At 39.7% G+C, this 27,986-nt stretch overlaps 1 protein-coding gene across 1 annotated transcript; it reads left to right on the top strand.

Annotated features, from left to right (window-relative positions):
* The first annotated feature begins 964 nt into the window (after positions 1 to 964).
* Positions 965 to 27,947, top strand: LIPM (lipase family member M). The gene is made up of 9 exons (XM_045854571.1): positions 965 to 1,234; positions 4,127 to 4,244; positions 11,940 to 12,138; positions 13,004 to 13,113; positions 15,460 to 15,596; positions 15,736 to 15,882; positions 17,204 to 17,275; positions 18,702 to 18,773; positions 24,657 to 27,947. The coding sequence occupies exons 1-9, from the start codon at positions 1,007 to 1,009 to the stop codon at positions 24,924 to 24,926; spliced, it is 1,353 nt and encodes a 450-aa protein (XP_045710527.1). The 5' UTR covers positions 965 to 1,006; the 3' UTR covers positions 24,927 to 27,947.
* The last annotated feature ends 39 nt before the right edge of the window (positions 27,948 to 27,986 follow it).

Here is a 27,986-nt window from a genome sequence, read left to right on the forward strand (position 1 = left end):
GGTGGGAATGTTGAGATCGTTCCAGGTAGGAGGTGCAGGCTTGCCTCACCCTAGGCGCAGCCAGCCCAGAGTGGGTGAGGCTGAGACTTTGGGCAGATCCTCTCTCACAGACTCACCATTCCTGTTCCAGCTTCGGCTCCTTCACCAACCACATTCCGAAAGTCTGCAAACCAGTGTTGCTGCTGCTAGCTCAGTTTGGAAGAGTTGATGTAAAAGTAAAAGAAAAATTTACTTTAAATAATATTTTTCTTAAATGTTAACACATTCTTTACTTAAAATGACACAGATTCCATTCTCCTGGCCTGCTTTCATATTAGTAGGCTGAGGAATGGCTGTCATTGCCACGCAGTGAAAACAACTAGGCTGCAACTCATTTTAGTTATTGAAGAGAGTTTAATTATCAGCTCTCCTTCAGATTAATCTCACAGCAGTTAACTACAATGCAAAATAAAAATGTTTATACATGTGTATGCAGTTGAAACAGATAGAAATGCCCTAAACATAGAAGACTCATTTTCTTCTCCTAAGTGTTCTCACCCATCACTAAAAATAGAAAATGCTCTGAAATTTTTGAGATATTAAATGAAAATACTTAATACCACACTGATCTTTCATCAAAAGATAGCAGTCATTGAAGCTTTAGAATGTGACTGTAGAAACTTGTAATATTTTCTAGACTCCATATCTTTCTACCTGTCAAAGAAAGATAAAAACTAAGAAAAAGATGCTCATCAGGTTCTCATTACCTGATGATGAAGAACAGGAGTATTGTGGGTTGTATCACATGCACATAAATTCAGGTTGCGGTTGCGTCAAAGAAAGTTTCACACACCTTCAAGCTCAAGGGTTGGTGACAGCAAGTTGTGTGAGGGAGTGGGAGGAGCCAGGTGGTATTGGGACATCCCAGACAATGTTTCCACTCTAACTTTGTGTTCTTTCATTCCTACCAACCAAGCTTATTTAATATGCTCCAGAATTTGGGGAAGGAATTATAGCTGGAAAATTTATGTTTTTAAACCCACAGATCCTTCTGACTTTAGCATTGGTTGTTCTATTGCCAGGAAAACATAAATGCAGATGTTGGGCCATGTCAAAAATCTTGTCAAGAGAGTGGATTGTTTCGCACAGAACTGAGATGTGGCTCCTGATTCTGGTGGCGCACTTGTTACAAAGGAATGTGGATTCAGTACGTATGCCGACTAAAGATGTGGACCCAGAAGCGTTCATGAATATTGTAAGTTGGGATTTTTCACAACGTTTTGGGGGAAATGAAGTGCCTTATGTGTTAAGGTTTGCAACTGTGTATTGCCTGCATTATGTATTGTATTTATATACAGTGGCAATTTTTGCTAGCAGAGCAGTCATAAATTAGCATATTGCACTGAAAAGTGCTAAAATGGGTGAGAATAGACTGGGGTCTCCTCAAACTCAGTATACTTGGGCTAATGACTTAATCCAATGACTTACTCCCTTTGGGCTTCAAACACAATTTACCTTTTTCTTGCATTCATAGATTCATTCTATGAGCAGAGAAATCATTGCAGTATCTTGGGCCAAGCCCAGACCCACAATTATATTCCTTTTGTCTGTGCTTTTATTTGTTTTCCTACTTTATCCCATATTAGGAAGTTGTTATCCCTCCCTCCTTACCATGAAGGCACCCACTTCTAGTAGCATCCTGCACCATGTATTCTTATTATCTTACTTTGAACTGGTAACTCTGTTGACAGAAATAAATAAATGAACCCTAATGATTGCTAGAGAGGGCCTCCTGTGAGTAAAATTAATGAATGATGTGACATCTGTCTGTGTATCCCAGATAATTTTTTTGGCGTACTTTCAAATCTTGGTTGTGTTTTAATAATATCCGACATATGGTAACACTACCCCATAGCAGGTATTGTGATGAAAGCTTCATAAATACTCATTTCACTTAATCCTCACAGCCCTATTCAGTAAATATGATCAATCCCATTTTTCAAATCAAGAAACCGAAATTAAAGTGATTAAGCAACTTAAATTAGGCCACGCCACTGGTAGGTGGTAGAGCCACAAATTTATAAGCAGACCTGCCCAAACACATAATTATAACCAGTGTGCAATAAACCCTCCCTGGCAAGAAGCAGAGGCTTCCTCCGGAGGAGGGAGATGATCGCCTGCAGTGTTCGTGATCCATAGATTTGTCGTAAGCTAACTTGCCTTAACACAGACTTAAGATACTTTTTACAAAAGCCTTTTCTGAGTGGATTCTAAAACTCTGACAGATCACAGAAATATTTTGCATCTATTTGATGTCAAATATCAGGTTTCTTTCTATCATTTCAAAGACTGACTGCCTTTCGGTGATTTGTCCAATAGTTAGCAAGTGGTTGTAGCTCCTTAGGAGCCACCCTCTGGCCCTGAGAAGGTCCTCTACGGACTCTTCTGGGTTTCTGGGTGACGGGAATCTCTTCAGCTGCAGGCAGAACCAATCTCCCTGCACCTCACCCACTGTGTGTGCACAGCACTCACACCCTGTTGGAGCACCGGGAGCCCCCAAACTGTCATTCATTGAACTGGATTCTGGCATTGAGCAGTTAAGCATGGGCAGGCAAAGTGAAATAGGAGATTTGTATGGCTGCCAGTATAAATTAAACAAACTAGAATAATGTAGTTCAGAGTCTGAATGGGCTTGATTCTGTATGCTGATTTATATGGAAAAAATTTATCCTGTATGTTGGTATAAAATTGACTTCATTTGTGTATTTTCCTAGTAAGTGTTTAACTGAACACCTATTAGGCCCTTGCTACTGTGCTATGCACTGAGTTACAGAAAGATCTAAGAATATCACAGGCCTTTGTGTGTGGAGATGAGAATCCAGCAAGGACGAGGGATGCTCCTTTACTAATTATAAGAACAGAGAAATCAAAGACGAAAACCAAGTAGGGGGCACCTAACCCTGGCAGTTTAGGAAAGCTTTTCTGAGAAAAAGCTTTCTTACCTAAAGTCGGAAAGATACAAGGAGTTACTTGAATACATGGGGATGATGTTTGTTGTAATAGCCAATGGCCATTTAGCACCAACTAAATGCCAGGGAGCTCAGTTATGTCCATTATCTTTTTGTAAGAAATTGCATGGAGTATAAATCCCTGGTATACCTAATGCACAAATGAATACACTGAAAAGTAGAGATAGGTTAAGTAAATTTCCCAAGATCATGTAGCTGGCTTCTGTTTAGTGTTAGAGCCAGGAAGAAAACTCATGCAATGGGACCCTAGGGACTTTCTCTCAACTACTATGCCCTTTGACCGTGTACATTGCACTACAGTGGACATTTGGCACCTGGCTTTTTCCTCTTTTCTTCCTTTTAGAGCGGCAGCTGATAGAAATAACTCCCCCTTCTTTAGATGATCACAATGTGCAAGAACGGTGAGAATACTTTGGAGATCTCTGCGGCTTCTTATTTTGCAGTTTGTACATATAAGAACTGCATAGAATAGGGGTCCTTAACCAGGGATTATACCTAATACCAGGGATTTTCGACCTAAAAATGTTAAGAACTATACTGCTCTTGAGTCTTTGGTTTTAGAGCTGAAAAGGAATTGAGGAAAGGCACAGTCCAGGTGTTCCCATAAGGCCAGTGTCCCATTGGCTGCATTGGAGTCATGTGGCCCCTAGTCCTGGGCAGGCCCAGGAAGTTCAGTGCCCTGGACAATTCTGATGCACACCCAGGTTTGGAGTCAGTGCTCTTGTCCGGGGTTTCTCAAATAGTAGAGTGCATCAGAATTTCCTAATGAGCTTGTTAAACACAATTCTGGGCCTCATTCTCAGAATTACTGATTCAATAGGTTTGGGGGGAACCGACAATTTGTATCTCTAACAAGCGCCCAAGTGATGGCTGATGTTTTTGGTCCAAGGTGGATACTTGGAAAACTACTGTTCTAATCCTGTCTCTACACTAAAGATAGAGAAAATGAGAACTCCAGAGGGTTGGCTAATGTTTCTGAGATAACATGATTAGCTAAGGTAAAGAAAGTAGTTTTATGTTTATGTCTTCCAGCATCAAGTAATCTACTTTTTACTTTGGGATAATTGAAAATATAGCCTTACAGAACTGAACTCAAAGAAATTGTGCCTTCTCTGTAGAGTGAAATCATCCGACATCAAGGCTACCCCTGTGAGGAGTACGAAGTCGCAACAGAAGATGGGTATATCCTCTCCGTTAACAGAATTCCTCAAGGCCCCATGGGACTTAACAAGACAGGTATGGTGCGCCCCGTGTCATCCTGGTGTGGCATTCCTCCCCACAGTCATGGCTTTCTTGTGACTTGAGTGTGTGAAGGGGAGCTGGGGTCACTGGTATTGACTGGGGCCCATCATTCAGGCCAAAAAATGCCTTTGGTTTCCCTCATGTTCTCCATCACCACCATCCCCATCTCCAATTATCTCAAATAAACACAGTGTTCACTTTTCAAAAAAAGACCTTCAAAAAAGCCTATATCTTGACTTCTGCCAGCACCTAATCAAAACCCTCATAGAGATATTCTAGAACACCCATTAATGTTCTCTTAACAGACCATCCCCAGCAGACTCTATATTCCCCAGCTAAATAGCATTTTAAATATCTAAGATGTTGCCCAGATTCTCACTGAGCTCTTTTAAGAATCAGGCACTGTATGTACATTTTAAATTTTTGGTGCATGTTTCCATAGTTTATATAATCTCCCCATTTTTGCATGTGGGATTTTTAGCAATGCTGGCTTTTATTCACCTTCGTTACTCATTAAATTGTGCCCATCCTTCATCTCTATTTGTCTCTATTCTCTTTAATACTGTAGCTCTGTGTTTACAGTAACAACCACATTATCTGTCATGAGTCCAGATGACATAGTTTCTTATAATGTTCTTATATGCCAGGTAAAATGCTAAGCACTTTATTTGCATTGATCTCATGTAACTTTCACAATAATTCTAAGAAACTGCCACTCACAGAGAGGTTAAGTAACTTGCCCAGAAAGTCTATGCAAGTATCAGTACTTGCTAGTATGTTGCAAAACCTGCACTCAAATCAAGATCTGTCTGACCGTAGCCTACGTTCTTAACTAAGAACAGAAACACAGCCTGTGTTCTTAACTAAGACCAGGAAATGCTGGGCAAATGCTACTGGCCTTCAGTGTAAAGAAGCTTCAGGGTTCTCTTTTATTCTGATTTACACTTATGCAGCTTTTTGCAAACCAGCTTTTTAAAAATTACCAGCTGCATAGCTGTACCTTATGTATGTTCATCATGTTCCCACCCCAGTGCCTTGGAATTTACAGTTCTCCTTTGGGCAACTATTTTATCATATATCTCCAGTTTGTACTGGCCCTTCTTTTATACCTCTCTATCTTTCCCTGACCACACTGTTCAGTACAGCAACCCCTTGCCACCTACTGAGGGCTAGCACGTTATCCTGCTTAATTGGTCTTGTGACACTTAACACCACCTGATATGTAGACATTTGCTTGTTGGTTTACCTGTCTCCTCCTAACCAGAATACAAACTCATTGAGAATAGGGATTTTATTTATCTTGTTCAAGGCTGTCACCTGTGCCTAAAAGAATGTTAAACACGTTGTAGTGCCAATAAGTATATGTGCAATGAATAAGCTAATTTTATAGAAATAAATTAATTTTGGAGACACAGGTAAGTTTTCAGTAGCCCCACCAGTCCCTGAGGGTAAGCAGGGCATGGCTGTGCCAAGCAATCAAGTAACTGTTGCAGTTCCTAAGCTCAGGGGAGATGCATTGCAGCTTCTGTTCATGGGAATTTGTTTTCTCACCTATTGTTTATTTACTTTGTACACTCATTGCCAAAGGAATACCTTGGTGTTCAAGTTGTCAGCTTTTTTGGTCCACTCAGTGCAGAATACTGCCCTCCAGTGGTTGAAGTTTTTACTGCAGTTTACATTGGTCTCTTCAAAGAGGAAATCTTCCAGCACTAAAGGAAAGCAAGATTTCTCAACATCTTTTCAAAGAGAAGGCAAATAAAACTCAGAGTGAAAACAACTGAAAGCTGTCTATAACCTTGTGACAGAAGATTTCTAAAAATCTTTCTTTGTCAGATAATCACTGTTTGCTTCAAAAATTTATATCAAGAGAAAATAGTCTGAGCCATCCTCGAAACTGACAGCTTTTTAAAGAGTAGCTCTTACACATTCACCTGTTGGCTATAACTTAAATGAAATTCCACAGCTCTAGGGAACCCACAAGCACAGACTACTGCCAGATAGGGACAAGCGTTCCCCAGCCATGGGAAATGTACCAAGAATTCCAAAGGAGGGTATTGATCCAGCTTGGTTCGATCACAACATACTGAGGTTACCTCCTTGAGGGCTAAGAGGATGAACTCAGTGACCAGAAATAAAGAAAAACCTAAAATAACTCAGTCTCATTCTCCTGGTCCTGCACTAGCAGCCTTCATGTCCTTTTTCCAGGGGGAAAAAATTAGGCAAGTGAAATTCATAAAGATCTCCCAGATACTGGATGAGTTTGTTGTAAAAAGGCCTCTCTCTATCAAGAGATTGCAAATGGAATCAGTTCAATGATAATAGTGTTATCATAGGCAGCTAACTAATTATTAATAAGAAAAGGGGGGCAAAGGGAATTAGACATTGAGTTTAATCAACTGGGGAGCATGAGCCTGTTTGCTTCACCAGGGAGCTACAACCTCACCTCTCAGGGGATTACAGAATTGCTGTGACAAGGGGATTAACAACCATCTCTTCCCGCCTCCAGTACTGAGTCACTGGGAGATGGGGGGGAGGGGAGGTGCTTGATCCCAGAAGCCAGTCAGTCTATCCAGGGGGTGGACCCTCTCAAAAGCCCAGGAAAGCTTAGGAAGTCATTGGTTGTTTTGAGGAAGCACCTCATCCATCACAAACCCAAGCTAATATAATCCCAGGGGAACAACGAAGTTCCCTCTCTTGCTTGTGACCCACATCCACCCCTTGCACTCTCATGTCCTCTCTCCATAGCCACGTGGCCTTAGCCAGTGAAGCTGAATTTCCACTCACAACAGCAGGGTCTGCCATCTTGTAAGGGGTCAGGCATTTAAATCCTGAATGCACAGTACCCTCAAAACCCTGTGAGGTAGGCAGACGTATCATTGTTTTGTTAATCAGTATACTGAAGCTCACAGGATAACTGCCATTGACAATTATAGCACTAATAACAGCAGCAATGAAGCTTTTCTTTACTACAGTTTTTCTCTAAACCAAGTACTACTGTGAGGACATTACATTTATGATCTGACCTAATTCCTATAAGTTCTATCAAGGGCATGATGCTTTTCCCTTTCAAAGACGCAACATTTTACTAATCTTTTGGTATTACTTGCTAATGTCAAAAATAATGTTTATCGTATTTATCTAACATGTTCGAATTTCTAATGCCCTTAATCCTTCTTTATCCTCTGCTGATATTTTTATAAATTCTATTTTAATATAATTTCAAATTTACAGAAAGTTCCCAAGAATTGTTCAAGAAACTACCACATGCTCTTTACTCCTATTTACCCATTGTGAGTTACCTTTTGTTCCCATTTACTTCCTTTCTCATTATTTTTTCAAATATCTTTAGCATGAAGTTTTAGACATCGTGCCCTTTAACCCCTAAATATTTGTTAATTTTTGGAAGGAAAAAATCATTTCCTTTCCTACTCATTTTAGGTTCTCCAGCTGGGGACCTGTAACAAAAGACAGATTAATAAGAGAAAAACAAGCAGAGGTTATTAGCACGGGGATCACGCATACATATGGGAGCATTCAGAGATGAGTACCTCAAAAGGATGATTAGATTTGGGGGTTCTATATACCTGACTTGGAAGGGAAACAGGAGGGGGAGAAAGAGCACTTGTGGGAAAGCAAATGACTTTTGGGGAACTTAAGAGGCCCCGGGGGAAGTAGATGGCAGATAAGATAGTTTGTGACCGTGTTTGTCTTGTAGCCTGCTGTGGTACCAGTCTCTCCTCCCCTCAGAAGGGATGAGAGCTGCTGCAGGGGAGGGAATTTATGACAATTAAGTTCTTTAGGGAAGTTCTGTTTTTAGGCCGACAAGGAATTTCAGGAACTCAAATGCCTTCAGCACAAAATAATTATTCCAAAGTGACATATTTGGAGGGGATGGGGGAAATATCCTGATCCTCTTTACCAATACATTTATCAAAATTAGGAAACTAATATTGATTGATATTAGCATCTACTCCATAGTCCACATTCAAATTTGTTAACTGTGCCAAAATCATTTACAGTCCCTTTCCACCCCAGTCAAGGATCTAATCCAGTATCATTCACCATATCTGGCTGTCTCTTTGTTTCCTTTCTAAGCCGGAAAAATTCCTCACATTATCTTTGGTATTTTTGACCTTGACCAGTTTTGGACAGTTATTTTATACAATGTTCTTCAATTTGGCTTGTCTACTATCTCTCCATAATGAGACCCAGGGTGTACATTTTGGCAGGAGTACCACAGAAATGCAGTGGCGTCTGTCCCAGTGCGGCTGACCTTGAAGCAGGTGATGAGGTCCTGTTTCAATGCAGACAATGTTAGCTCACATTTTCTGTCTTCACCCAGCTTCACAGATGCATGACTGACAAATCTGTATACATTTAAAGTGTACTATGTGGTGATTTGATATTTGTATACATTATGCAATAATTATTTCAGGTTAACATGTCCATCACCTCACATCCTTTTGTGTGTGTGTGCGTATGTGTGTGAGACAGTGCTTCAGATCTACTCTCAGCAAATTTCTAATGCACAACACAGTATGATTAACTGTAGTCATCATGCTATATGTTAGAGCTCCAGAACTTATTCATCTTATAACTGAAAACTCGTACCCTTTGACCAGCATCCCCTCATTGCCTCCACCCATCATTCCCTGGTAACCACTCTTCTACTTGCTATTTCTATGAATTCAACTTCTTTTTCTTTATTCCACATACAAGTGGTATCACACAGTGTTTCTCTTTCTCTGTCTGACTTATTTCATTTAGCATAATGACCTCCATCCAGGTTTGTCCATGTAGTTGCAAATGGTAGAATTCCCTTTTTTCTTGTGGCTTTATTGTGTGTGTGTGTGTATTTATGTATATATGTGTGTGTGTATATATGTGTATATGTGTATGTGTGTATATGTGTGTATATACATATATATCACATCTTCTTTATCCATATCTTCTTATCCATTTGTTGTAGGAGAAACTCCCAGAAACTTGGTTCTTCTAGCCAATGCAGTAAAGAACTACAGATCATGAGCCTGCTAGCATGCAAGCAAAGTTTATTAATGCTAACTTCTAATAGGAAAGCAAAAGGTTGGGTGGCCAGAGGCCAGATGGCCAGCACCCGGGTGGCCAGGGACCAAGTGGCTTGAAGCTGGGTATCCAAAAAGAGAGTGAGTCCTTTGTTCTGAGGACTTACACAGTTGGTGGGATGGGGGTGAGGGAGTTACATATTGATTGACAGGTAAATGTGGTGCCAGCTTTCCCAGAACGATGTCACTACCCAAATGTCATTATGTGTAGGGTATGCTAGCTGGAATCCTTACCTTGTTCCAGACTCCATTTGTTCATTTTGCATATGTGACAGGAGGCAGACAGTAATCAAAATTGTTATACGGGCTTTTTCTCTGGGCATGGTAGACCCACCTTTTTCCCCGTCCAGGCCTTGGAATGAATACACCGTCTCAAGGTTTTCCTTTTCCCAGCTAGTGGAGATGACACACACACAGACTTTCAACAGCTCCTCCCACCTGCACTACCCTAGTTTTGTTCATGTTGCTCAGAATGCCTGGCAGTCTTATGGAACCGGGTCAGGGCTACTGGCTGAGACATGTCTTCTTTTGCTTTGTCCTCCTGTGTTAAGTTCTTTGTTAGATTGCAATGGTGAGGGCCCTGCTTTAATTTTTCTTCTGGCCGCTCATTTTACCATAACACAGTCATCATTTGACAGACACTTAAGCTGTTTTAATATCTTCGCTATTGTAAATAGTGCTACAATGAATGTGAGAGTGTAGATACCTTTTCAAAATAGTGATGTCGTTTGCCTTGAATTATACCCAGAAATGGATTGCTGGATCATGTAGTAGTTTCATTTTCTTTCTTTTCTTTTTTTTTTTTTTTGAGGAGCCTCCATATTGTTTTCCGTAATGGATGCACTAACTTACTTTCCCACTCATAATGTACAAAAGTTCCCTTTTTTCCACATGCTCACCAACACTGGTTAGCCCTTCTTTGTGATAAAAGCCAAGTGGGAGGTGATACCTCACTGTGGTTTTGATTTGCATTTCCCTGATAAATAGTGATGTTGAGCACCTTTTCTTGCACCAGTTGGCCATTTGTATGTCTTTGGTAAAATGTCCATTGAGAACCTTTGCCCATTTTTAAATTCAGTTGTTTATTTTCTTGCTATTCAGTTATGTAAGATTTTTATGTATTTTGGATATTAACCCCTTACCAATATATGGTTTGAAAACATTTTCTTCTGTTTCATAATTTGCCTTTTCACTTTGTTGATTGTTTCATTTACCATGTAGAAGCTTTTTAGTTTGATGAAATGGAAACTGTTTATTTTTGCTTTTGTTGCCTGTGCTTACCAATGTCAAAGAGCTTTATCCCTATGTTTTATTCTAGGTCTTAGGTCTTACATTTCAGTCTTTAATTCATTTTGAGTTAATTTTTGTGAGTGGTGTAAGTTAAGAGATATTAGCTTTGACAACTTCATTAAGATGGTTTCTGCCAAGTTTTTCTGCCATAAAGTTAGTATTTTTCCCATTGTAATTAATAAATTTTGTAAAGAGATACTTTCAAGATATATAAATATCCTATATCCCTTCAAACTTTAACCACTAATTTTAGCATTCATTCATGATTTTGTAATGGCATTATGTTATAAATAAAAGCTTTTACTACCCCCTAATTCTTTTTTGTTCATCTTTATTGATATTAATATTCACTCATACATTCTCTATTTAATAGGATATGATTTATTACTATCATTATTCATTTGGGTGCTCAAATTTTCCCATATTTAAATATTGGGAGATTCAAGCTGGCTTGTGGGTTCTCCTGACATGAAGCACCCATAACCATTTACATCATGACATATATGACATAGGTACATATGTACATGTATTAATATTTTAATATTAATCATTATAAGTAATATGTAATCATATACATCATATAAGATACTATGCTATATAATATATTGTATATGATATATAATATATTTATATTTTATATAATGTAGATATAGACATATATTCTTTATTTTATGTAATATATATTTTATTTAACATATAGATATGTAATATATTTACATATGCATACATATTTCTGTGTGTGTATAATTAATATTATATCAATAATTATATAGTATTTATATAATTATTTCTATTTTAACATTAATATACACACATAACTTTATATAATGTTATATAATAACATAATTATATATTATACATTACAATAATATAGTTATATATTATTATACATATAAAATGCAAATATATAATTTTTACTCTTATTAACATAGAATAGTTATGATTAATGTAATAATTACCTTGATCATTATATTACACTACCTCCTGGAGCATTTCTAATATCCTCTTAGGTGCTTGGACAAGTCTACTAACAGTAACTATGCAAACACAACAATGGAAGATGAACTTTGATTCTTTTTTAGTTCCAGGCATCGTGCCATCTGCTCCTTGTGCACTATTTTATTGTTATAACAAAAGTTCTATTTTTCTGATGAGGAAGTCAGAAACAAAGATTAAGTAACTGGCTGAGATAAGCTAGCAAGAAGCTGAATCAACAGTTGAACACAGGTTTGTCTAATTTGACAGCCTTTGCATGTTAAAAGATACCGAGGAAGGTAGAGAACACTTCCCACAGATGAAATTCTGCTTTTTGCAGGCTCCAGGCCTGTGGTGTTACTGCAGCATGGCCTGCTTGGAGACGCCAGCAACTGGATTTCCAACCTGCCCAACAACAGCCTGGGCTTCATTCTGGCAGACGCTGGTTTTGACGTGTGGATGGGGAACAGCCGGGGAAACACCTGGTCTCGGAAACACAAGACCCTCTCCGTAGACCAAGATGAGTTCTGGGCTTTCAGGTATTTGAAAATCTTGCGAGTGGAGATGGACATGGATGTCTTTGGAAGAAATGGGTGAACAATTATGGCTTCTAGTATGTGGGTAATTTACTTTGGTTGTCTCATCAATATCCTATATGATATGCTTTGATTGTCTCAGTTGGCTAGTGATTCTTTGGGGGAAGTAGTAGGGAAAATTGAGTTCCCCAAGTAAAAGACTGGGTGTGGTGAATAGGGTGAGAATGGTGGCCGGTGTCAGGTGATTAAGACTGGTACGAAAGAAAAGTATGTCCTGTCCATTTTCTTATAGATAGATGTTCTGGGACTAACTCTTCTTTGAGTTATGACAAGGACCAGTATCCCCAAGAGGAGATGAGATCAGACATTAAAGACATAAGGAAACTATTAAGCCTTAGGGACTATTAGTTCAACTAACACATCTCTCACACTCTTACAAAAGGTTTTTAATATTTTTATTTGAATTACCTCTGGACATTCAACCTGCTCTTTATCTAGTTCATTAGAGAAGGGCCTCAGGGCATCTTCAGTATTTTTCATATAAATGAACCTGCATGACCCTGTGCTGTTCTGCTAACAGAATAGCAGGACGCCTCTGCTAGGAGGTGGATTGTGTGCTCAGCGCATATTCACTGAAGATGATTGTTGCTCTATCACATCTGCAGAAATAGCAGTTCGGTAACAACCTGGGACTCCAGAGGCACCTGTGTATCATGGGCTTGAAGCAAGTCCATTCCCAGTGTTGTGAGGGGCACTGTAACAAGCATTTGGGGCTGACAATTCAAGGGTTTGTTCGTAAACCCTGGGGGCTGTTTTTGTTTGTTTCTGATTATAACTTCTCATATAACTTTGTCTTTTCCCTTTGTAGTTATGATGAGATGGCTAGGTTTGACCTTCCTGCAGTCATAAACTTTATTTTGCAGAAAACGGGCCAGGAAAAGATCTATTATGTCGGCTATTCACAGGGCACCACCATGGGTAAGTTCAAAGGAAAGCAGGTTTGTATTCGCAGAAGAAATGTGAGCATATGGTGACCAAGTATGCCTGGGGTCAGTCATCTCACACTTCACTCATCTAACCTTATTGTCCTCAGTGACTCTAAGAGCTACAGGAAACGGAAATGGAATTGAGGGAGGCTTCTGGCATGATAGATAGAGCAAGGGCTTTGGAATCAGAAGGATAAGTATTCAGATACTGGGCTCTACCACCTCTTAGGTAAATGTCATTGAGCAAATTGTTTTACTCCTGTGGCCTCAGTTTCCTCATCTACAAAATGTGGATAATAGTTCCCTCTTAGGTGTGTTAGAGGTGATGGACTATTCAATATGATGATTTATATAAGCTCTGCAGAGGCAGGTATTTTATCTAAAACATCTGCGAAAGCAGTTCCTGGCACTCTGTATGCACTCAGTAACCACATTGAATGAGTTCAGTGTCTGGCATGCAATAGGCAAATAATAAACACTAAGCAGTGTCACACTATAAACAGAACAGGTGGGGGAATTTACTCAAATCTCTATTTCCCTTCTAATGCCAATGTCTGTGATTGCATGCTCATGTCCTTTTGTTTTTGATGAATTTGTGAGAAACCTTAACTCATGATCCCAGAGAATGCAGATCACCTATGTGGGAAGATGGGCATAGAGGCTGGCTATCCTGGCTTTATATAAGACCAGAGTCAACAGGAAAAATGTACTTGGCTTAGATTAGAATGAAGGAAGACCAGGAGAGGCACAGTACGTGCCTTTAGGAGAAGGCTCTCTATCTCTGGAGAGGGATGAGAGGAGCTCTGTACCTTCACCCTGAGCCAAACCCGAAGGTGAAGGACAGGGTAAGGGAGACTAAGGAAACAGGTGAACACTCACTCACAGGAACTCAGGGCCCAAGTTCAGTTCATTCATTTTTGCTTGGTGATTCCTAGTGAATGAAAAGACACTGACTTCCACAGTTTCCTTTCTGGCTTTCTCAATAACATTAACTGATCCTAGTGATGCTATGTCTCATCATGTACTTCATAGAAAGAAAGTTAAAGTATTACGCCTGCTCTAACTCTATTTTCCAGAGGTCTTAAAAATGTTTTCTTTGTACTCAAATTGTTCAACTTGACATAAAGAAAAAGATGGTAGTGATGAAGCTAAATGTTACTCTGAGAAGAAGGAGGGGGCAAAAGAGCATCAGATTACTCTATTAGTCAATCACACAGCTATTAATATGGAGAACTCAAACTTGCTTTGCATAAGGAAAAGTACTGATGGGAGAAGTTATCTAGAGTTCTCAGATTTTGACATTTGAGGGGAGTTCTATATCGTCAGAATTAAGCTAGATTATAGTTGTGTATTTTGGAGTATTTTCAACCCAGTTCTACTGATGGTACAGTTGGGAGAGCAAGTGCTAATACCAGGTCACTCTTCTGATTGCCTTTGCACATGGCTGGCAAACCTAATACGGGAAGAGAAAAGAAGGGAAGGAATCAGTCTTTCTTAACACTTACCTGCTGGGAACTAGACAGAAGTCCCACGATTCTAAGGGATGTTTTTTCCCCCTGCTCAGCCTCCCTCCCTACAACCTGCAAGCATCAGCTGAGACAGAGAGAGTACAAGCTCTTTTGAAGTAGACATAGAGTATTTCAAATACAATGACCACGCCCTGGCTTTCTACAATAGCCTTTTTCTCCCAAAGGCTTCACAGAGAGTATCCCTGCACAGTGATCATTTGGGGGAATTTGGCTCTATTTTATTGGTATAGAAACTGAGGCACAGACTGACTTAATTAGCATCCCATACCAAGTTTATGGTGAAAATAAGAGTTGGAATCCAGTTCACTTGTCTACTAACTTACCTCACAGTTTGGGTTCCAGAAAAAAACAGGTGTCAAAGAAAACTGGCAAAATCCTGCTATACCCATTCTGTCATAGAACATGCTCATTATCAGTAAACAAGGCAGTTTCTCATTTTTTTCACTGTAGAGATTTATTAAAATACCTCATAAAAATTTGAGAATTAAATGAAGAACCAGCAACAGTGTCTAGCATATGGTTCCCTCTTGATATATAAATATTCTCAAAGTCCATATTATTGGACTCAATAGTTTAATTCAGTAACTCGATGAGAACCTACTACTGAACATCCAATAAGCCAGAAGTCAGAGGGCACACAAAGGTGTTTTTGCTGCCGTTGTTTTTCCCCCTCCGGGTACTTATAATTTCCTGGGAGAGTGAAGACACAATCACAAGCAATTACTAAAATAGCTTGGTAAAAGTAAAATAAGCATTTTATGAGTTCCAAGATATTCGATATCCACACTGACATATTCCTTCTCTTGCAGGCTTTATTGCATTTTCCACCATGCCAGAGCTGGCTGAGAAAGTAAAAATGTATTTTGCCTTAGCACCCATAGCTACTATTAAACATGCGAAAAGCCCTGGCACCAAATTTTTGTTGCTGCCTGATATGATGATCAAGGTATGTGACTCCTCAGAAAATGTCTTGTCTACATACAGGAGTCATCCAGCACAATAAGGAAAGGTTTACACTTTCCTACTAGAGCCACTTCTTTTGGATTATAATGTAATGACTACTATTTTGTTTCATATCTTGACAGGGATTGTTTGGTAGGAAAGAATTTCTGTACCAGACCAGGTTTCTCCGCCAGTTTTATATTTACCTTTGTGGCCAGATGATTATTGATCAGATTTGTAGCAATATCATTTTACTTCTGGGAGGATTTAACACACAAAACATGAACATGGTAAGTGGGAATCTAGCAAATTCTCAGTTCTTAAAGCAAAGCTATTAGTCTCACTCCTTGAGGGTGAGTTATTGCCAATGAACACTTAGAGAAATGTAATCTTAGTAATTAGATTTTCTCCATACTATACTAATATGCGGGAAATGGTTTAACATGGGTAAGGTCAGGTTAATGCAAGGGCATTGCTAGATATTAACTTCACAGGTTATAGATGGAAGAAATAATGAAAACAGCTTTAAACAGCAAATTAGCAGATGAATAAAAGTGATTAGAATCCAGTAGTCAAAAGAGAGATCAATGATGCATCATCCACCTCTTCTTTCTACTTGGGTTCTTCTGGTTTGTAGTTTAAGCCCTTCGATAGGGTGTCTGGGAGTTTCCCTGTGCCTTAGGCATAGCCACCAGTTGGTTGGTGTCCCAGGGTGGCTTCCCAGGAAGCACACTCAGAGATGGAGATTAATGGGCAGAGGGGTTCAGGGTTATGCTCTTGGGATAACACCTAGAGAAGGGAATGAAACAAGATTGGGTATATGGTGGGGTGGGGAAGCTCTGATGCAGTCTGTGCAGCCCTTAATGGGAAGCTGGGTTGATCCTACAGGGATTTGTGAAGATGGGATGACCCGTCAGAGCTGTCCCAAGTGAGGGTGAGAGAGCTGGGTTTTTATACCTCACATTAACTAGTCGTTCAATGTAGATAATGCCAGTACTGGCTGATACACTGAGCAAGACAGCACTCTACACGTGGGACAATCCTCCAAGGAAGACCCACTGATACTAGCCACAATAGCCCTGGCAGTTGGAAGAACACATCTTTAATTCCTATAGATTCTTTTCCTTCTTCTTTTAAATAATAAGATTAATAGATGCCTATGATAAGCATTTATTATGTGTCAGGCTAAATTATTCCCCATAACAATCCTATGAGACAGATATTCTCAATATCCCCACTACAGAGATTAGTATCCTGAGATTTTAGTGGATTAAATAACTCCTAAATCCACCTAAAAATTCAGTGATAGAGCTAGGATTTGAATACAGGCCAATTCTAGAATTTTCACCTGTAGTTACTGTCGTAAAGATTCTTTTAAAAAAGAGGTCCGATATATAATGAGAAGGTATCCTCAGATGAAAAATAATAGGGGCCCAAGAATACATATAGTGGTGATTTTATTAATGTGCATGTGTATACTACTGTTTTTAGATCACTGCTGATCATTTAATGTTTCCGTTTCTTAGTCTGATACCTGGAAATTTGATCTTGACAAGGTGCATATTTTGTGAATTTTCCCATGTCCCACAAACCACCCATGCTTTGTTACAGAGCCGAGCAAATGTGTATGTTGCTCATTCTCCTGCCGGAACATCTGTGCAAAATATCCTACACTGGAGCCAGGTAAGACTGTTGATTTGTAATTTTTCCTAAGTAAGTGTCTTTGTGTAGTTTGTCTGAAATAGTTGAAGAATGTCCTTGACAGGCCAGGGGTTTATTTTACATTTATGACAAGATGAAATGTGATCACCCTGGCTGCTGTGGCTCAGTGGATTGAGTGCCAGCCTGCAAACCGAAAGGTCGCTGGTTCGATTCTCCATCAGGACATATGCTTGGGTTGCTGGCTAGGTCCCCAGTTGGAAGGTTGTGAGAAGCAACTGATCAGTGAATCTCTCACACATCAAGTTTCTCTCCCTCTCTTTCTTTCTCCCCCCCTTCCTCTGTCTCTAAACATAAATAAACAAAATCTTTTTTTAAAAAAGATGAAATGTGATCTATAACATGGAAACTTTTCAGGAGATGGAAGAAAAGGATTGGCTCAAGGACATCTTCAGTTAACCTTAAAAGTGTGAATTCAGGTGGTTCCAGTGAGACCTTTCTCTGTCTCCAGCCACTTCAAAGTGAGGCAGGAGAATATTATTTTCAGCTCCTCCAGCAGCTCAGTCAAATAGCTACAAAATGCTAAGACAAGACCTAGTTACCCAAGGAGGTTTCACGGGAAGGAAAGACTATAACTGCTACACAGGAGGGAAAGTCTTGATTACAAGTCACATGAACTAAAGAAGGCAGAGCTGAAGTAAGACATTCAAACTGAATCAAGGGCAATGGGAATGCTAATTATTCTTTCACAAATGAAGAAGCTCTGAACCTAATACTACTGCTCATTCTAGATGATACTGTAGAGTGGTCCTGATTAATTGTGGAAATAAAGATAGAAATAAGGACAGAACTAGAGCATAACTAACCTTAGATTTTCATCTATTAAAAATACAACTTTGTTAAAAAAATGAGAGGACTATAACTCAAGCAGAGAGTTTTAAGAAGTAGTGATGTTTATAAGTCCTAAATATGGTTTTATCTGTCTTTCTAGCAATTTAGAGTCTAGTGAAATTGATCTCATAAGGTCATTGTTACATTTGTGTGTGTGTGTGTGTGTGTGTGTGTGTAAAAGAGAGAGAGTTTGATTTTACAACTGTGAACTGGGTTGAGTGTTGGTCACCTTCTCCCAGTCACCAGGGGGGACTTTTCCTTTGTAGCCTGCAGAGTGGTGCAGAATACCCATCTAGGTAGACTCCGATGGGGATACCCTTCCTGGAGTTGTATAACATGGTGACCAAGTATTTCTGTAGTACATACATTTTTCTCCCTAAATGGGTCTTATTCTTGCCTTTGTACTTTCCTGAAGATTATCCTAATGCTGACAGGAAGTTCAGCCTCAACCTTTGCTCTCTGCTTCCCCCACAACTGCAGACTTGGTAGCACACTTCCATCCTCCACCCACTCTAATCCAGCAATACATTTGAATGCCATATGAATTGTTTCCTTTTAGGCAGCAAATTCTGGGGAACTCCGGGCATTTGACTGGGGAAGTGAGACCAAAAATCTGGAGAAAGGCAATCAGGTAAGAATATCAATATTAACCTTTTAAATTGTACAACAAAAAAGTTATAATGGCAGTTTATGAATGGGAATAAAATACAAGAAAGTGAGTGGAAAATAATCAGGTGTGACTCTGATGCATGCACTGGACCGCAGTGTCCGAGGCGTTATGGATGAGACACAAGAAAAATTCACGTGGACTACCGAGTCCTATGGAGGAAAGGGGACAGCACGGCTACCCTCTCAAGGGGAGGGTGCCTTGGAGTGGCCTAGCAACTCTCTCAAGAGGAGACTGTGCTGATCCTTGCCTTCACTGGTTTTTATTGGCTTTTAATTTGCACAGGAATCCAGGTAAAGTTCATTAATCATTGTCAGGCAGTAAAGATCAAACAATAGATAGCATACAAAGAACTACAGGGGCTTATTCAAGACCCTACAAGAGTCAGGGTCTGTTAGCTAAAGGGCTACAAAACTTTGGGAAACAAACCCATTTCCTGCTTGGACCCTTATCGTTTCATTGAGAGCATTCTTAGTGAAGCAGGTTTCACAGGAGTTTATGTATTCTTTCTCAGGCCTGATCACCCGGGAAACTTGCCCTTTCCAGCACAGGGCTGCACCACCCTCTGTCATTGTTTCAGGCTTAAGTCAGGCAGTGGAGGCAAGATAGCCAAGAAATTAGGAGACTTCTCGCAGGCAGAATGAGGACTCAGGCTTTATCAAAGCCAAGGGGCAAGGGTCCATCACCGCCTTTCTCCATAGTCCCCCAAATCCTTCACCTGGGGCCTCCACATGATCATGCCTGTCTTAGATCTTTCCCACCTTGGGGAATCTTACCCATCATTGGCTAACTGATCAAACATTGGGGGCCAGTTATGGAAAAAGGAACAGAAGCAGCACTCCTGCCAGGGAGATAAGCTTTGTCTCCTTAGTGGCTTATGATCCGAAGGTCACTCACTCAGCCTTAGCCATGGGGGCATTACAGCTCCTGAAACTAGGCAGGGCAGCTCCCAACATGACTCCCAACATTACTCATTTGCAAATGAGTAAGGTCACAGCTTAGCAAGAGGCGTGCTGCTTTTACAATGGAGTAGGAGAGCTTCTTTGAAAGGCCACGAAGGAGGCACTAGGCTTTTCAGGAGCAAGGTAAGGTAGGCTTAGTGAAGGGAAGAGTGTGGTCTGTGGTGGCTATCACTAGAAGAATCCTTTTTGAACCAAAAAACAAAAACACACCAGTGAAGATGGCAGGGGTGAGGTTGTCTTTGTGGTACAATACAAAAAGCATTAATTTGTGGTTGTCAGAGACAGGGGTGAAGGGTTGGAGGTAGGAAATGGGTGAAGGGGGTCAAAAGGTACAAACCTCAGTTATAATATAAATAAGTTATAAGATATAATGTACAGAATGGTGACTATAGTTAACAACACTATATTGTATATCTGAAAGTTCCTGAGAGTAGATATTAAAAGTTCTTATTACATGCAAAACAAAATTACAATTATATGTGGTGATGGATGTTAACTAATTCACTGTGGTAATCATTTCACATTATAATTCAATCTTATCTGTAATTTTTAAAACTTGCTGCATAAAGAAAAAGACCATTAATTGGCCAGGGAGGATTCCTGCTTTAGTCTTGCCTCTCTGCCTATAAACTCACATGATCATGGATAGGCTACTTTGATCCTTAGGCCTAAATATTTTTTAACTCTAAAAATTATTGGACTAGATTATTCTTAAGAGCTCTCCCTGGTCACATTTATAGTGATTCTGTAATTTGCAAGTAAAAAATATTTTAAAAATTCTATCACATTACCTAGGAAACTGTATAGTCAGTGTTATAGAATAAAGTTAAAAATAAGTGTACAGAATCAGAAGTTGATATTAAACTATTCTGAGCATAAAATCTTCACTGCAGACTATCAGTGAGCTTATTTGTGAATGTAAACAAACATTGACCATACACATTTAAATCTGGAGGGAGCTGAATAGACACAGGTAAACTTTTGATAGTCTCATAGCACCCTTAACATCTCTTTCTGCACATCAATCTAGATAGAAAAGGCTGGGAAATTAAAGACTGTGTAGTGCCCATGAATAGCAAACTTTCCATCAAAGGTATCTGCTCCATTTTTTTTAGATCTGTCTTAGCTGTTTCCTAAAATATTGTGTTGGCCAAAAATCCATGATGTTTTTTCCTTAAAATAAAAGACACATTTTTCATTTTCACCAATAACTTTATTGATTTGAATATTTTAAGTATGTTGGCTATCTCCTCCTATTGGCTTCTAGTGGGTAGAGGTCAAGGGTGATGCTAAACATCTTCCAATGCATAAGACAGTCCCACAGCAAAGAATTATTTGGCCAAAATGTAAATAGTATCAAGAAACTTCACACACCACTTCTGATATGGTCAATCCATCCCAGCATTTTCTCCATACACTGCACAAATCTTTTTGCATTTTAGTTGCATTTCACCTTCCTTGAAATCATAAAGCATAGTATACCAAAAATATTATGTACTTTCTTCCATTTTCAATATTAAAATGGCTGCACAAAAATTCCCCAATTTTGATGTTTTTCTTAAAATGCATGCTTATATGATAGCTGTCACAATACAATCTCACTAAATTATTTTGCATGAAGTTAAAGACAACTAAGCGACTTCCACTCAGGATGGAGGCATAGCCAAACATGCTTCACCTTTTTGAACAACTACAGCAAAAATTACAACTACATTACAAAACAAATATCACCCAGACTCTTCAGAAAATTGAGCTGTACAGAAGTCCAACAACCAAGGATTTAAAGAAGCCACATTTATCCAGACAGGTAGGAGAGGAGGAGGTGCAGAGAGGTGTGGCAAGGTGCGGAGAGATGTGGAGAGGCAGTGGAATGGGCAATCCCACATTCATTTGTGGTGGATAAGTGTTGGGAGGGACACCTCAGGAGCAAGCAATCCCAGCCCCAGACCAGACCACCCAGCCCAGGGTTCCAGGACCAGGAAGATAACTCCCCATAACTTCTGGCAGTAAAAACGCATGGGGGTTGGGGTGGCAGAAGAAACTGGGATTCTCAAGAGACTGCTCTTAAAGGGCCTGCAATGGACTTAGGACTCATGTAGACCCACCCCCTCTGGGATTCAGTACGAAGGCAACAGCTGGAAGGGCACAAGTGGCATATGGGGAGAAGGGGGAGAGTTAGATGACTGGCAACAGCATGAGTGCTGGAGAAAGCTTTCTCCTAGGCAATCTCCAGAGTGACATTGTCCCCTCTCTGAGCCCTCCCTCACACAGAGCCACAAAGCAGTAAAATAGGTTGCTCTACCCTTGCGATTACCTAAGACTTCACCCCATACAACATACAGGTGTGCTTTTCCACAATAGGCCATGCTACTAAGACAGGGAGTCAAAGCAGCTCTATCTAATACATATAAACATACAGAGAGAGGCTGCCAAATTGAGGAGACAATGAAATATGGCCCAAATGCAAGAATAGAACAAAACACTAGGAAAAGAACTAAATGAAATGGAGATATGCAACCTATCAGACTCAGAGTTCAAAACACTGGTTATCAGGATGCTCAAAGAACTCATTGAGTATGGCAACAGCATAAAAAAGATCCAAGCAGAAATGAAGATTGCATTAAGTGAAATAAAAAAAAAATCTACAGGGAACTAAAAAGGAAAGAAAAAGCATTCAATCAGAACAGCAAAAAGAAAAAAGAATTCAAAACAAATGAGGATAGAATAAGAAGCCTCTGGGACATCTCCAAATATACAAACATCCAAATCTTAGAAGGAGAAGGGGAAGAGCAAGAAATTGAAAACTTATATGAAAAAGTAACAAAATAAAAATTCTCTAATTTGGTGAAGGAAATAGACATACAAGTCCAGGAAGGAGAGTCCCAAACAAGTTGGACCCAAAAAAGACCACACCAAAACACATCATAATTAAAATGCCAAAGGTTAAAGATAAAAAGAGAACCTTAAAAGCAGCAAGAGAAAACGAGACAGTTACTTACAAAGGAATTCCCATACAACTATCAGCTAATTTCTCAAAGGAAACTGCAGGCAAGAAGGGACTGGCAAAAAGTATCCATAGTCATGAAAAGCAAGAACCTACAACCTAGATTATTCTAGCTAGCAAAGCTCTCATTTAGAATGGAGGGGCAGATAAAGTGCCTCCCAGACAAGGTAAAACTAAAGGAGTTCATCACCAAGCCCTTATTATATGAAATGTTAAAGAGCACTATATAAGAAAAAGATCAAAACTATAAACATTAAGCCCTGGCTGGCATAACTCAGTGGATTGAGTGCGGGCTGCGAACCAAAGTGTCCCAGGTTCGATTCCCAGTCAGGACACATGCCTGGGTTGCAGGCCACGGCCCCCAGCAACCGCACATTGATGTTTCTCTCTCTCTCTCTCTCCCTCCCTTCCCTCTCTAAAAATAAATAAATAAAATCTTTTAAAAAACTATGAACATTAAATGCTAACAAAATGCACAACTATCATCAACTGAATCTAAAAAAACAAACTAAGCAAACAAGTAGAACAGAAACAGAATCAGAGATATTACATGCTTGACTCCACTAGCTGGGAACCTCCACCTGGTTCCAAGCCACCTCATTAACATAACAAAAAACACCTTTATGGCACTCATTATTTAGTAAAATTCCAAGGGTGCCTTTGGGGTCTGGGAGGGTGGTGACTAAAACCACCCTCCCAGTTATTCTTTCACAGTTCTGGAGGCCAGAAGTCTAAAGTCAAGGTTTAGGCAGGGTTGCTTCCTTTTGGAGCCTCTGAGATTCTGTCCCTTGCCTCTCTCCTAGCTTCTAGTAGTTGCTTGTTGTCCTTGGTGTTTCTTGGTTTGTAGATGCATCACTCTAATCTCTCTATGTCTGCCTACATCTTCACATGATTCTCCTCTCTCTGTCTTCTGCTCTTGCCTTTGAAAAACACTTACCATTTGATTTAGGGCTACCCTAACCAATGATGGTCTCATCTCAAGGTCCTTAACTAAAGGTTTTAGGAGCTCTGTTCCAAAAATGGGGATGAAGACCAATAATATATTTTTTTATTTCAAATTACACCATAGTCTATAACTCATAACTTTTAGAAAGTCACAAAGTGAAACAAGGACTGCCTAGATTGCAACCTCGGCTCGACTGGATTTTCTACATAAGAAGTGGGCCTCAACATTTCTGTAGAAAAGACCTGGGTGCTGATTAACTTCAAGGGCTCGGTCAGCCAGTCTGATTTCATAGCACTGCTTGAATAAGAGATGTTCTCAAGAGTTAAGAAACCTAGACACCCTTCTTTGGGTGATAGCAGACTAGAGCAGGGATCTAATTCATACTTGCCCTTGATTCAAACTTCCTGAGTCCCAGTACCATTGAATTCCCCATGTTTTTGGAGATGGTCAAGCTGGGCTTGTTCAAGGGTTTCTGTTATCATAGAAAATCTCTGTAAAGACTGACAGCAAAGACCTTCTCAGTAGAGGCCCATTTTCTTGCCTTTCTCTGTAAAATATTTCTAGCTCTGTCCTCATAAAATGTTTGTGAAATTATCTTTTAAAGCTAATATATGTGTTAAATATTTATTACTAGGAAAAAATTGGATATGAATACTTAAAGTGCTAGGCAGTTTACATATTTTTTCACTTAACCTAGTCAATGATTACAGATACCCCCATTTCACAGATGAAGAAACTGAGGTTCAGTGGGGTTAAGTAATTTTACCTTCAGGTAAGTGCTGTAACAGAAACTCTAAATGCACATCTGTTTGGCTCCAATGCCCATGCATTTTTCATCAGAACACATGGTATATTTAGAGTGTTTATTTGGAATGTAAATTATGAGCTTGGAAGTCCAGATGTGATCTACAGTTAACAATATTCTTCTTTTCTAGCCAACTCCTATAAGATACAAAGTTAGAGACATGACGGTCCCCACAGCAATGTGGACTGGAGGTCAGGACTGGCTTTCAAACCCAGATGATGTGAAAACACTGATCTCCGAAGTGAACAACCTCATCTACCACAAGAACATTCCCGAATGGGCACATGTGGATTTCATCTGGGGCTTAGATGCACCTCATCGTCTGTATAACGAAATCATACATCTGATGAAGCAGGAGGAGACCAGCCTTTCCCAGGGAATGTGTGAGGTCAGACTGTGAAGCACCAAATGCTGACAAGTCTTAGGAAAAACCTTGTGGATGATGGTGCCGGGGTCCATGAACAAAGGAATTTAAGGATTTCCAAAACTGGAAACCTATCATATCAATAGAAGGGAAGTAGAGAAGGGAGGGTGGAGATTTATTACATATTCCTTCAGATTTCTTGCACCTGGCACTAAAACTGACACTAAATTTTGTTTCTAGTTAGCTAAACTACTCATTGGCTAAACATCAGTTTCATGAGCTATTTATACAGGGTCCAGCAGAAGTAAGGCCTGCTTGGGTGTGGTTGGTAGGGTAATAATGTAGGTGTAATAATTCATAGTTTTAATTTGAACAGTTCACCTAAAATGTCTTATGGTATGCTTGAGTGTGATATTGTTATGTTATAGAATTACATGCTTATGATTTTATAATAAGCGATTTTATAACAAAAAGGGGTGTTATTTGTGCCAGACCCTGTATATTCTACCATATTGAAGGGTAGGGTTTATCTGAGAGCTACAAATCATGTAGACATTCTCTATGTCATTCAGGTAAAACTTTCCTAAAACTTGTTATTTATTTTTCTACAAGCCATATTTTTGGAACAATAAAGTAAAATGAAAAATTGGGATGAGAGAGAGTTTTTTATTAAATACTTTATTTATTTATTTTTAGAGAAAGGGAAAGGGAAGGAGAAAGAGAAGGAAAAAGGGATGTGTGAGAGATACATTGATTGCTTGGTTGCCTCTTGTACTCTCCCAACTAGGGTCCTGGCCAGGAACCCAGGCATGTGCCCTGAATAGGAATTGAACCACTGACCTTTCAGGTCACAGGCCGGCACTCAATCTGCTGAGCCATACCAGCCAGGGCAAGACAAGAGTCTTGAATCTCTGGACTGTTGTTGACTTTCGCAAATAAACTAGATATTTTCACCTTATTGCCACAGAAACAGCACTACCTCAGAAATAATAAATAACAAACAAATTAATTAATTAATTAATAAACAAAAAATCATTGTACATCATGGATAAAATATTACATTTTAAGTATCTTCAAAAGGGCCAGGTTTTACAGCTGAGTCTTAGAGGAGATACTTTTGTGGAATTTTTATGAGTTTTTCAATAAGTGCATTGCATTGCATAAAGCATGTATGTGTGTTTCAGTACCTAGATACTAGTCCAAGCTTGTTTGAGAATGGCTTGGAGACTTATTGTCTAGAAATGTCTGACACAGCTTCCTGCCTCCAAAAATTAAAAGCTAGAAAGAAAATTTTGTAATGTCATGAGCAAAATAAAACAGTCATATATTTTATCCTTTGATCTTGACAAAGTTACTGTTGGAAAATTCCTCAGCTCATTCTCAAATCTGGTTATTTTCTCACTTTTCACACAGTTTCAAAGATGACAGATATAATTACATGAGTAATAGTACAACTATGCAAAGCTCTGGAACCACTAGCACAATTTTGAAAATTTCTGAACTGATGTTTTAATGGTGTGTGTCAAAGGTATATTTATGTGTGAAGTTACCTTTTTTTTTATCTCCCAGAGACACCTGGTCACTCAGTACAATCTGACTGGATCTTACGTAATTTATTAAGAGACATATAAAGGCTTCAGAATCTATATCTATACCCTACTACTCCTATCACAAAATAAGTACTTTAAGGCCCAACATTCCTAGATTTGATTTTGATTAGAACTTTGTTCTGTTCAAGGATGACAAATCTTTTATTCTTAGACATATTGGTTACCACACATATTGTGGCTTAGTTTATGTCTAAAGATATTTATGATTCGACTTCCAGTCAAGATGGCAGCATAGGTAAACATGGCTGACCTCTCAAGTAACCACATCAAAATTACAACTAGAATATGAAACAACCATAACTCAGAACCATCATAAAATGAGTTGAATGACTGTCTGACAACCATGGAATTAAAGAAACCATATCCAACCACACTGGTAGGAGGGATGGAGACACAGAACAGGAAGGTCCCACAGCCACGTGTGGTGGATAAAAATTCGTGAGGAATATCCCAGGACAAAGGACTCTGAGCCCCACACCAGGCCCCCCAGCCCAGGGTTCCAGTGCCATGAAGAAAATTCCCCAAAACTTCTGGCTATAAAAAGGAGTGGGGGTTGAGTTAGTGGAAAAAACTGCAATAGTCCCAAGTGATTCCTCTTAACCCACACATTGACTTACTCAGACTCACCCCCTCTGAGCTCCAGCTCCACAGTAACAGTTTGAAAGGCACCAGTGGCACAAAGGGAGGAGCTGAAGTGTCTGGCATAAAAGCAAAAGCTGGAAGATAGCTTTCTCCCAGACAGAAAGTTGGGCAGAGGCCATTGTCCCTTTTTTGATCTCTTCTCCAACAGAGCCACAGAGCCAGCAGGCTGGTGCCATATCAGAGACTCTGTAAACTTGGCAAACACTGTTTGCCTCCAGTGTTTGCCTAGAGATTCCCAGAGACTCTGTCCCACCCAATTTATGGGTCCACCCAAGCTGCTTTTCCATATTAATGGCTCGTCTTGGCCCATGCCTCACAAGTTCCTAAATTCACTCAAATAAACAATAGCCAACCTCAGTGAACTTCTCAGCCCCCATACCTCTTGCTAAGTGGCCCCAGGCACAGCACTAGCAGCAACCAGTCTAGATTCAAAGCTTGGCTTAACATGGAAATCTCTAAGACCAGTATAAGTAGTAGCCATCTCAGATTGCTTTATTGCTCAGGCAGGGTGGTTCAGGCCAAAATACAGGTGGGAACTGACCTTGGCCTGCACCCAGAAAATACTAGAGCTTGCATATCCAGAGGATAGCTACAAACCATTTTGGAGCACCACCACCCTGCCCCTGCATAGATGGTCCTCCAGAGAGGGTAGAGGTTGGTGGTCAGTGGCCACAGGCAGTCCTTGCGGGTGACTAGCCTGTAAATTGACCTGCCAACAGTAATTAAGGCTCAACTACAAGAGAAGGGTGTACTCATCCAGGTTGGGTGATAGGAGAGGTTGTACCCCGAACCCTACAGGACACCTACTACATAGGCCATGCTACCAAGACAGGGAGTATTAGCA

Source organism: Phyllostomus hastatus, unplaced genomic scaffold, assembly GCF_019186645.2.
Source record: "Phyllostomus hastatus isolate PE091 unplaced genomic scaffold, TTU_PhHast_1.1 phas_scaffold_1066, whole genome shotgun sequence".
Classification (NCBI taxonomy): domain Eukaryota; kingdom Metazoa; phylum Chordata; class Mammalia; order Chiroptera; family Phyllostomidae; genus Phyllostomus; species Phyllostomus hastatus.